This window comes from Nelumbo nucifera, chromosome 2 (genome assembly GCF_055504915.1).
Source record: "Nelumbo nucifera cultivar China Antique chromosome 2, China Antique-T2T, whole genome shotgun sequence".
In the NCBI taxonomy this organism is placed as follows: Eukaryota; Viridiplantae; Streptophyta; class Magnoliopsida; order Proteales; family Nelumbonaceae; genus Nelumbo; species Nelumbo nucifera.
Window position 1 is genome coordinate 51,741,353 of NC_142650.1, and position 12,516 is coordinate 51,753,868.

At 36.5% G+C, this 12,516-nt stretch overlaps 1 protein-coding gene across 8 annotated transcripts in view; it reads left to right on the top strand.

Annotated features, from left to right (window-relative positions):
* The first annotated feature begins 3,441 nt into the window (after nt 1-3,441).
* LOC104601147 (guanylyl cyclase 1) overlaps nt 3,442-12,516 on the top strand; it is a 33,560-nt gene continuing 24,485 nt past the window's right edge. For 6 of the 8 annotated variants that reach the window (XM_088897902.1, XM_088897904.1, XM_019198410.2 and 3 more), the window contains exons 1-4: nt 3,445-3,633; nt 4,857-5,162; nt 5,336-5,460; nt 6,249-6,360. In XM_088897902.1, coding sequence (XP_088754028.1) covers nt 4,995-5,162; nt 5,336-5,460; nt 6,249-6,360 — 405 coding nt within the window. In that variant the 5' untranslated portion in view covers nt 3,445-3,633; nt 4,857-4,994. Of the gene's footprint in view, nt 3,634-4,856; nt 5,163-5,335; nt 5,461-6,248; nt 6,361-12,516 lie in introns of all 8 variants that reach the window. The other 2 variants (XM_088897900.1, XM_088897901.1) reach the window with 1 other exon arrangement.

The following is a 12,516-nucleotide window of genomic DNA, read 5'->3' on the forward strand; positions in this document are numbered from 1 at the left end:
TTCCCCTTGCTAGCTCTATGTTATTACTTATTAGAGTGGATAAGTATTGTATAGTTTTATAAAAACCCATTTCTAGGCTTCTTGCATATAGAGAAGGTGATTCAGATTAGGTGATGTTTGGTATCAATGATGATATCTCACATCTTATTTTTCAAACAAATAAGTGATTACTGTGGAATCAGTGATTTTCTAAAAAATCATAATTTTTTGTTGTTTGGTATCACTTTTATTATGTATCCCGATTTTTTTAAATTCGGTTATGAATTTATTTGGCAGTGATTCTAAAGGGTATTTTTTTTTAAGTGGAGTTATTATTCAGTGTACTGTACTCACATGTTTTAGATACCATGTAATGGCCTGAAAGATAAATTCATATCAAACGGTCTAAGATATCACATACAACTGTAGAGATTGCAAACATTTCTAAAAAATGATAGCATTAAATGCATAAAAATATCACAAAGAAAAAAAAATCAACATGTCTTAGCATGAAGTGACATATCCATTGATTTGTGAAGCACCAGATCACACTGACTCCACTTTACACATAGGATGCCATGTCATCCCAAAGATAAAAAGGAATCAGCTAGAAATCGGGGAATCATGCACCAAAAAATGGTGATCCCTCCTTTAGGCCTGATTTCAGGAATTTTTTTTTCAATGATTTTCCAAACAATCAAGAAAATCAGTTAAAAAAATCGACATTCTAGTGGGTGTTTGGCATCAATGCCGTTTTTTGAGAAAATGGATAGAAAATGGTGCCACATAGGCACTACATAAGAGAAAGTGGTGTTTCAGACAACATCCTCTTATTTGGTACCATTTCTCTAGAAAAAATGTTATTCCAAACTATGCTTTGGAAATCAAGAAAGTGTGGTCTGGAACAATGCCAAATTCATTGTTTTCTAAGAAAATGGTGTATTACTGCCAACGATGCAACAATATAGCATCAATGTGGCTGTAAAAAAAAAAATATATATATATATATATATATATAAATAATATAGACCATGTTAAAAACATAGCTGATAGCAGTGATACCAAACAAAACTAGTGCTGCTTTCTTAGAAAACAGCCCATATAACAACACCTGTTTCAAACAAAAAATAATCACCATCTTCTCACAAAACGATGTAATGTTCCCAGCACCCATGCCAAACACCTACCTAAAGAATTGCCGACGTGGATCCAAACATCTCCAAAGTGTGACTGTCAGTCAGTCATCAATCTTATGATCAGAAAATCCGTAAAAAAGAATCTTATGATCAGAAAATCCTTAAAAAATAATCTTATGATCAGAAGAGATATGTCCTCTCTCCCTGGAGAATTCAGAATATTATTGCAGACGCCCATTGTATTATTGCACCTGTACAGAGACTTCTTTGAGATTCTTTTTATTCATAGGCAGTTTTAATTTTATTGTTCATGTCTTAACTTCTAAATTACCATCTAATTGGTGCTGTGATGCTTTTGTTTAATGCATTGAAATTTAGTAGCTAAAAGAATAATAAATATATATTCTACCCCTATAAACCTTTTTTATCGCTCTTTCTTGTAGCCTAATATATGGGCTATATATAGATTCAATGGTTAAACATATTCTACAGGGCCCATTAATTGGTGACAGAGCTATGTATTAGGGTCAATTTTCTGGCTTTGCCTGTGGGGCATTTATATTCATACAAAAAATATGTATTTTGTAGCCAGCGCCTACCCCAGCTCTAAAATCCCGGTCTCATCAAAACCAGGTTTTATTTATTTATTTATTTTTGATAAAAAAGATCATCACAAAGTTACTTTACAACCTTTCTTAATTTTTTTTTCTATGATTGCAAATGATATCTATTTTTCACCAACTGTTGGTTGGTTCTCTTGTTGTTTATAGCGGAGACCTGGCCTTCGCCAGCAGAGTTGGGGATTATGGGTTTAGTGAACAGGCTACCCCCATTGTATATATGGTTTCATGAAGCAAATAAAAAGCATCCACAAAATTGAAATCAAATTTGATATATTTTATTTAATAATTAATTCAATGAGCATGAGTGAATCCAATCCAATATAATCTGATATATTGTTTATATCAGTAAAATTGGTTTGAATGTTGTAAATGTGTATTGAGAATATTTCCCGATGATAATATCAAAAATAATGATATCATCATGGGAGATGTTCCTAGTACGGGGATGTGCTGTATGACATTGTGAGAGACAATCTTATGGGGGCTGATTTGAACTCTCATGAATCATAATATCAAATTTATTTTTAATTCATTTTAGTAGTAATATATAATATATTTTTATCATTTTAGCTTAATTTATTAATTGTTAATGTTATACAGGATTAATTGCAATCCAGATAATATATATGAATCTAATTATATACAATTTGATCTTATCCGTTTGCAACCCTAATGTCCTAACTCCTAACTCAATAAAAGAAACAATACAAAAAATGTGACTTCAAATCAGCCCCCCACAACGTCTCACAACACATCTCCGTCGAGTATTGGGAACATCTCCCGATGATAACATCATCATTTTAAGTATTATCATCGGGAGATATTCCCAATACATGACAGAAATGTACTGTGAGACGTTTGTGAGGGGCTGATTTGATCTCAAAAAACGTAAAGTTATATCGTGTGGTCTTATTGATTTACAATGTCCGAATGCAAATGAAGCCAGCTCATGACTCATGATTAATAAAAGTTGTTCAATATGAAATGCAATTTACCTTTAAAAAAAACATTTTAGTAATGGGTCTCAAACAATATGGAAAATCAATCTTTTCCATATCATATTATAATGGGTCTCAAATAATATTATGATTCCAATTTATCTTTTACATATCATAGTGAGAAAATCTATAATATGAAAAAGATATGATATGGAAAGAATTTTGATCAATCAAAACTCAAACATAGATTTTAATAAATAACACCTGATTAGCTGTCACATTTATGATTCCGGTTTATTGGTCGGTGTGATATCATATATTTTTCATAGTCTAACCCGAATATAACTTCCCCGTATCGAGTACGGATTAATTATCCAGTGAACTACCTTCAGGCTTCAATGCGCTTCTTCATGTGAGGGCCCGCCCGCCCGCCGGTGCATGGTTGAATAGCTAAGGGATCGGTGGATGACGTGGACCAATGGGAGGTTGATCTGTACACAGGACCTAGAGTTTTTGCATCCTGCAGTGAGTACACTTGATTAGGCTACTACTATTTGTGATGAAAGGTTGCACCCATGTTACGGGCCCACAAATTTCCTGATGGTCAGTGTATGATGCATTCGTGGATAATTACCAGTTGACTAACTCGTATCGTAGCATTATCTGTTTTTTTGTTAAATTCAGGAAAAGGTGAAGGATAATCGTTGACTTGACACTATCTTCTGCTAATCCGCCTAATAAAAAGAGTGCGTAACTTAAAACGGCGATGCAAACCTGCGCAAGATAGAAGCGCCGGCTGTATAACAAACGAAGAAACTCAAGAAAGGCAACAACGAAGGAGGGAGAAAAGAAGACGCCCAACTGCAAGTCTCTGCTGGCCTTTGGGCTTTGGACGGGCGTCTCTTTCTCTCACCTGGTCGAGCAATCACATTCCTCCATTTGCTTCTGGTTTCAAAGGCATGCCTTCCTTTCTACCTCCTTTTTTTTTCAATCGTTTTATTTTTCTCGGAATTTCCCAATTATGCCATCTTACGTTTTGCGTTTCTGTTTCTTGACATGAATGAATCACTGCTGGATCTTTTACTTGTTTATTTTGTTAGAGACGCTGGAATTCGCAGAAGTTTCTCTAGAAGTAACCTCGTTTTCCTTTCATCTTATCCTACAGAAAGGATTTTCAAATATTTTCAGTTTTTTTCTTTTATTTTGGTTTCTTTTAACCGAGAACCATCGTGCAGATACTAGCATGCTTGGATCTTCTGTTTCCATTTCTGAACAACGGTTTTTTTCTAACTTTTTCATTCTTTTTGAGTTATATTTTGTTCAAACGAGAAGGCTCTCTAATTCCATTTAGCGAAATATTTCCCTGTTATCTCATCTATCTTTCTGTCTATCAATATGGCTACTTTAAATCAAAGTATTAATTGATTACATTGAACTTTTGGTTTTGGGGGTTCTATGCTGTGAATTTGTAAGACTGTATATGTTTATTAAAGTTTCTATTCTACAATTTTCCTTGAAATGGCTCCACTATCTTATTCAATTAACAGTTCAACAAGTTAACTCGGACACACGCCTCATTCTTTTGTTTTTGGATAAAGCATTATTAATTTTATTATAATAATTCTCTTCTAAGTGCAACAAAATGTTTGAAGACTTATTGTAAAGAAGCTTTGCAAACATAATAAGAGCACGAAAAGTGTTCTTGTCCTCTTGGGGTCAATAGTTATGTAGCAGTGTGCCTTTGAATGGAATGATTAATATTTGAGGGGCAGCTGTTGTTCAGTTCTTACATTAACTCATGCCATTACCTAGCTTATAAATATGTGTGTCACATGTAATCACTCAAATTTCAAGCATCTGTACTGTTGCTTCCTTTATCTCACACATTGCAATGTTAGGCCCTTGATGGTAGCTTTACTCTCGTTGCCTTTGGATCTATGGTGCCATAACCTCCTCTTTTCATAGCTTCTAATATTATAACCTTCCCTACCTATTCAATAATGCCTATTAGTTAAAGTGGGTGCAGTTTGTTGTCTGGCCATTGGTTAACTTGCAGTTTTCTTCTTCATTTATGCTACTGCTTAACCAATTAACCACTATTACAGATCTGGTACATATGGTTTGTTTGGTAGCTTTTATGTCCTCTTATCTTATGTATATCATATCAAAAACTTCTGTAGGAGTGCAGGTAAGAAGAGGCGAAAGAATCTGAAGGATAACGCTATGAGACAAAGTTAACTGCAACCTTTACAGTTCAAGTAGTTTTTATGCACAACAGTCCAAGCTCTGGGAAGAAACCCTAGTTTACTAGGTCATTGATGTGGCCTTTATATATCATCTTAAACAAACTTCTAAAAACAGAAGAAGAAAATGCCAGAGGATCCAATGGTGGTGGTTCTAGCTTTTCTGTAGGCTATCCATTTGTGCATTCATTAAATGGTGGAAAGATCTACCATGCCGGTTTGCCCCGTTCTCACTTTGTGGAAGTTAGTCAATCCCAAACCTACCAATACTCTTTGTTTCCTTTTTGATTATTTTTTATCTAATATGTATTTCAAGAAACATGTTTAGCCCCTCATATATTGATAAAGAAATAATATCTAATTTCTATAAAGCATGAACAGTTTTTTTCTCCATTAAGGTGTGGTAATACTTGTAGGTCCCACACATTAGCCAGCTATATAGTTGGGACTGCGGTCTTGCTTGTGTTTTGATGGTTTTGAGGACTCTCGGCATTGAGCAGTGTGACCTTTGTAGCTTAGCGGAACTTTGCCGCACAACAAGGTACATTATTCTTATCTGAAATGTGAAACTTTCAAATCCTTATGTTACCATTTGCCATAAGAATTTGATTTTATGTAACTTTATAAGGACAAATGTCTGAAAATAGGTTAAACCATTTCCTTGAAAATAAGATCCCAATATTGGATAGGGTCAGTAAAATAAGATCCTAATCTTTTATGTGAAACTGTAAACTAGAAGCAGAATTTTTCAACTTTTACTTAGATAAGAATTTTTTATCTGGTTAAGAAATAGTTGTGGGGTTTAATTTTTTATGATAGTTGCTTGTCTGTTTTAAACATTTAAAAAAAGGCTTCTAGAATTTTTCTTACTGAGGATAACATGATCTTTTGAATGAAATTTAATACGGGGATGATAGAAAGATGAGGCAAATAGAATAAATAGTGCAGAACCCAGCAGAAATGAACTAGTAAGAGGAATATGCTATGATACAACATCCTTTTATTAAAACATCAACTTGTGGTAAAAGACACTTAAGAATTCATTTACACAAGATTTGCATTACTTTGGACCAGATGCAAGACTTAGTGGTTGGTGAGTGCCTTTCTTTTAATTTTCTGATCAATAATCTTGACTGCTATGATGCTTTGACGCTGTTATTGGTTGGAAGTAGAAATGAATTTTCTTTTATTTTGAGATGGTTGCTTTATAGTTTATTACACCATTCACATCATTAATATTTATTCTGATGAACTTTTTCATTCAATTGGATTTTTCTGTTCTTTTTCTTTTTCGATTAGATTTATTTATCTACTGTTTTTTTTTGGCAGCATTTGGACTGTTGATCTGGCATATTTATTGCAGAAGTTTTCTGTTAGTTTTTCCTTCTTCACCATAACATTAGGAGCAAATCCAAGTTTTTGTATTGAGTCCTTTTACAAGGTGAGTTCTTTTGTCATGGTAATCAGCTAGTTCTTTTCTTTCCCAGTCAGGGGCTGAGCTAGGGGGTGTTTCCATCACCTACACCCATGCCTCAATAAGAACACCAGAAAAAATATAAAATAAAGTTTGCATGACTATGCTATATAATCTAAACGGACTAAGTAGTAGGCCTCTCAATTTTTGTAAGATACATTATATGAAGTGCACCTAGAGTGCCCATAAAAATAAATATGTAAAAAATTTGGAATTCTGTCACTCTAGACTTGGCCCAAGTAGCCTTGACCCTCCAAATTTATACTATGCACCTAAAGCTAGATAAATATGGCATTAAACAGAATGGAACAACAAAACAGGATTCTTGTAGCCAACCCTATATAGTTGGGATAAGAATTGGATGATGATGATCTAAAGGTAGATATATAGATTGTCTCCATACATATATTTGTATGTTAGTAAATTGAGATGGATTTACTATGTGAATAGACCAACAAAAGTAAAGTCCTTTTGGGCTTTTTTAAGATTGAGAATTTTGAATTCATTTGTTATCCCACACAGAGGGCTAGTTGATGAGGATTAGGGAATTGGAGGTTTGGACTGGGGAACTGTAGACTTAGCTAAACTAGAGGTTCTCCTCTTTGGTGGATTTCTTGGATTGGTGACATCATCCCTCTAACAGCATGTCTGAAATAGAATAGGTTTTCTCATGAAAAAGTCTAGGTTGCCTGAGAAAACTCTTCTTGTGATCATCTATAAGGAAAAAAAAATTAAGGTAAAGGTCAATTTTGTCAAAGGTGTTGTCCTTTTTATGGCACCAACTATTAAATCCTGGTGAAAGGTTTGGATACTGTTTTTCAAGCCTGCAGTCACAGTTTTTTACCTTGTGGAAGACTGACCTAGGGGTTCAAACATCAATTTAGTGAGAGACTGCCCTCTTGATTAATTGGATTTGGAGGTTTTGGACTGAAATGTAGTTTTTGCTTACATTTAGTTCATGGCATGGCCTATGTTCTCCAGATGATATCATCTATCTTTAACCTTCTAAATGTCTTGCATACTTCCTCTGATACAAGTATAAAATAGAATATTCACTGTTCTAAGCCATAATTTCCTTCCTAATTCTTCTTTCTCTGCATCTATGTTTTGTAATGACAGTCTTTTATGTATTAGAGAATTTATCTTCTAATTGTGTTTAACTTTCAAAAATGGAAAATAAAAAGATTAAGAGTCTCTTTGCATGCTGAGTATCTGGAGACACTTGCTATATATATTTTTTTTTCTTTTTTGATAGGCAACAGAAATATTTTATTAATTAAAAATGGAGAAAATACTTCAGAAAACTTAGATCCCAAGGAGTGGTAGTTAGCCCCATCTAACCACCCCATAAACACAATAAACCAACTTCTCAGTGTTACCAATCAGAACCAAATCCAATACAAAAATCAGCCCTTTCCCTTTTAGCTTTACAGTTGAGCCCAAAACAATGGTCCTCTGTGAACTCCTTGCTTGGCCAAGGCATCTGCTAGGGAGTTTTCTGATCTAGGTACCCAACATATTTTAGGCTGCATGTTTCTCATGATTGACCTGAATTTCTCGATCTCGTTTCTATAGCACGACATCTCCTGACCCTCCTTCAACCAACTTATCACAGTTTGAGTCCCCTTCAATTACAAGTCTCTCCACCCCCATATCCTTTGTCTTTTGCACCCCAGTCACTGCTGCCATAAGTTCTGCTTTGATTGAATTACCTTCTCCTATAGGTCCTGTAAGCATAGCAAGAATGCCTTCAGCTTCCCCTCTTATAACTCCTCCTACACCTAAAGCTACTCCCATCAAAGTTTTTCAAAAAACCTGTTTCTGGTGGTGTCCAACTCTTTATCACTTGGGCTTTTCTTGATGAAGCTCTAGCTACTGCACCTCAATTCCTCATAATGTCATCAATTGTGAAGTCTGAGAATATGTGTAAGGTTTTGACCCAATGTGCCACTCTTACTTACTGTAATGGTCTTTATGATAGTCTCTAAGGCTTTGTTTGGAATTGATGTAAAACCTCATTGGTGTAAAAGTCCATCGATGAGGTTTTACACTGAACCATAAAAAAGTGACCGTTAACTTTGAAAAATGTGAATTCGAAAAGCGTGGAGTTTTACATCAATTTTATCAATGTAGTATTTACATCAATAATCAATGTAAAACTGTACATGTGATGAGGTTTTACATCGATTTACGATGTAAAACTCCACTCCATCCAAATGCCGACAAATCTAAACCAGAGTGGAGTTTTACGTCGATGTTGATTTACACTCCTTCCAAACGCCGACAAAACCTAACCGGCGTAAACATTTACATTGCTTCCAAACACAGCCTAAGCTTCTCTCTTTATTCTCAAACACTTGAGCATTTCTTTCCTCTCAAACAGTCCATAATGCTGCAGCCCTGGTACACCTCCACACCTACCTCTTCTTTTTGGAAACCTGAAAGTAGATGGCTCAAACAACCTGTCCAAGCTTCCTGGAGGGTCCACCTACAACCACCCAGATATAGTAGACAAAAGAACAGGAGATTAGTAAAGTGGTGGATAGTGCCACCATTTGATTTGCACAAAAAGAAAAAGAGATAACACTCGTGAGGAGATAAAAACCAGTCAGGCCTCTTTTTCTTTACCAAGTCATAGGTATTAATGATACCATGGAGCACTTCCCAGCAAAAAGGCAACACTTTTGGGGGGGGGGGGGGGCGGAATGAGCAAACACCAAACTTCCTTCACAGGAAATCACCATGAGAGGTGTGTGAGTGTGTGTGTGGGTGGGGGTTCAAACCAACCAAAGACTTAAAAGTGTGCTGTAACTTATCACAGTCTATTTACTGTCCATGTACACAATTCCAGCTGGGATGGCAGCCTCTATTGAAAAGAAAATGAGGGAGCTTTTATGGAAAGGCTGGAAGGACGTTAAGAAGATTCGTCTAGTAAACTGGGGGAGGGTCTTCAAGCACAAGAAAAGTGGAGGTTCGGAAATCAGAAGATTGAAAGATTTGAATATTGCCTATTGCCCTTCTCGGCAAATGGTTTTGGAGGTTTGGTCAGTAAGAGGATAGCCTGTGGAGGAGAGTAATTAAAGCAAAATATGGTCTAAGAAGTTGGGGTTGGGAGCCAGGTGAAGCAAGTCAGCCATATGGATGCTTGGTATGGAATGGGATAGAGAAAAGCTATAGCCATCTCAGCAAGGAAATCAATTTTTAAGTGGGGACTGGAAGGATTGCTGGTGTGGACTGTGGAGGTAGTCTTTTGAAAGATGATTTCCTTGAATTATTTGTAGTAGTAGTGGATAAGGAAGCAAAGGTAGCAGATTATTTGCAATTTTCCAGTGGAAATTGTGTTTGGAATCCCCTTGTTGGAAGAGCTTTAAATGACTGGGAGATAAACCTTTTGCTCGTTTGTTGCAAAAGCTCTATAGTACTCTTATTGACCCTAACAGAGGTGACAGATGAGTGGCTGGGTGAGAAGGATAACCAGTTTCTTCTCCCAAAAAAAAAAAATCTAAAGAGGTACCCGAATTCTATCATCACTCTTACTAGGGTTGAGGCAAGTCCCATCAAGGAGCAGCCAAAGGTCACCAACTGAAGAGGCTTCTGAGTCCCCTAGATTTCTCCTAAGACCCAAGTTTTATCGAGCCTATTGGGAGAAGAAGGAAAAAAGGGCATCCCAGTGCACGAGGCTCCCGCCAATGTGGGATTTGGGGAGGGACAGAAGAGAGTGAAAAAAGAGATGGGAATTGGTCTTTCAAAGGCACATTCCCCACCCAAAGATCTTCCTAAAATTTTATTTTATTACCAGAGCAAAGATCATACCAGATGCAGTTGACAAACCAAGGGAGAACACTATTGATGGCCTTCCAAGGAGAGGTAAGGGTAGCTTTGCGAGATAAACCAGCATCCCATCCATTATCTATGAGCCCATGAATGATTGCCACCGCCTTATGCCATAGCTTCTCCTCCAACAAGGAACCTCCATAATCATTTCCCTAATAAAGCAATGTCCTTCTTCCCTAGATTCCCTATTCCTAACCCACCTTGGTCTTTCCTTTTCCATAGACAGTTGATATCTTGTCTTAGACATTGTTGTGGAAAAAAGAAGACCTGAACACAAATAATATTGCATACTTTATAACATGCATTATTTGTATTTTTTCGGTAGAACTTATATTAGCCAATGCTGGGTTGCAAATTGAAAAGAGGTTTCTTTGGAGAAGATAATGGATAGTTTAATGGTTGTGTGTATAAAATATATGCACATATTGGCTTCACCTGTTGCAGACTGATTGCATGTTTGGTAGCCAGGTCACCTGTTGAACTTCCCTAACCTAGGAAATTCCTGTGGCAACTTATTTTGGGGCTCAAGAGGACTATCCACATTTCTCTCTGCATCCTTATCTTTGGAACAAATTATAGATAAAAAATCATTGCCATGTTTTCATTATAACTCCTCAAGTCTTTCTGGGTAAAATAAAAATTTGAAAAAATTGGTCAGTTTTTTTTTTTTTTTATAAGTAAATTAAGTTTTCATTAAAGGAAGAATAAAGCAGTTACAAGCTCCCATGGAGAGGCGCGACTTGCGACCTCACCTAACATCAGGAAAAAAGCAAGAAATCAAAAACAGAAAACAGATTCAATTTACAGTTGAGCCCAATACAATCTTTCCCTATTTATCCCTTGCTTTGCAAGACCATCAGCCATAGCGTTTGCTGATCTCTCCACCCATTGTATTCTCACTGTCAAACTCCTTATCAGCCAATTGAATTTCTTAATTTCATTCTTAAAGCACCACACTATAGAATCTGGGTTTTGTAGCCAACCCACTACCACTATGGAGTCCCCTTCTATTAGCAATTGTTCCACACCTATCTGCACCGCTAGTTGTACTCCCTGGGTAGCAGCTAGAAGTTCCGCCCTAGTAGAGTTTCCAACTCCTATGGGGCCTGAGTAAATAAGAACCACATTTCCAGACACATTCCTTAGTACCCCTCCCACCCCTGATCGGCCCGGATTACCAAGACTACTACCCCATCAAAATTCAGCTTCAATAAGCTTACAGGAGGGGGTTCTCAACCCATACTCACTCTAGCCTTTAAGGGTGAACAATTTGCCACCTGCTAACCAATTCCTCCAAATATCATTAAATGAGACTTGATGGAATAGGTCCAATGATTTTAGGCACAAGACCACCCTATTTAGGATGCACTCCTTCAGCTCTTCTAGGCTTCTTTCCTTCTCTTGGAAAATTCTGGTATCTCTCTTCCCACATTGACCAAATCGGTGCTGCTCTTGCACACCTCCACATAATTCTTCCTCTTCTATGACACCAAGGGAAGAAAGAAGGATAAAAAATCAAACTTGCATCAGCTGGCCTAATCCACATGCACCCAGAAATTGGACAGTTATCATTAATTGGTTAAAACTCCTATAAAAAGTGGGTTGGGGTATGGGCTGAGATGGAGTGTGGAGTGTACACATGGCCAATCCAGAGGGTCCTCCATCTGGTGGACAGTCTGAATTCGACAGGATTCCTCCACATGGCTCAAATAGGCAAAGTCATCTAAGGAGCTTCCCTAGTTGACCAGATCTAGAAATATTTTTCCATATATAATCCAATTTCAGTTGGAGCCCAACTTATAAGTTTTGAAAGGCTGCTTAGTCCAAATAAAAGGTGGGACCAGTCAGTTGGGCCCTGGGCCAACTTGGCCCAAATGTTCAACTCAAAACAAAAAGAGCATACTGTCTCAAGTTTGTTATTCTATGTGTGGCGTAAATTTGAGGTGTCAAAGTTTTCCCAGTTGATTTGGGTGTTATCAGAAGGGGTATGTAAAGCAGTTATCAAACTCAACATTTTATTATTACATTGAGTTATGTTTGTTTTACATGCAGCAGGCATTTGATGTGATCTTCTGTTTGAATTCTCAAATAAGAGTTTTATAACCTAAACGGTTTGTTTTAAGAGAAGTTACGAAAAATATACATCATTGTTGTAATAATTTAATTTCTATTCTTAGAAGGTTGTAAGGAGCTTCAGTTAGTTCTGGAGTGTGTCTATATGTATGGCGTTGAAAGTATTTTGAACTCTTTATTTGGAAATAAATCTATAGAAGATCCATAATTTGACTG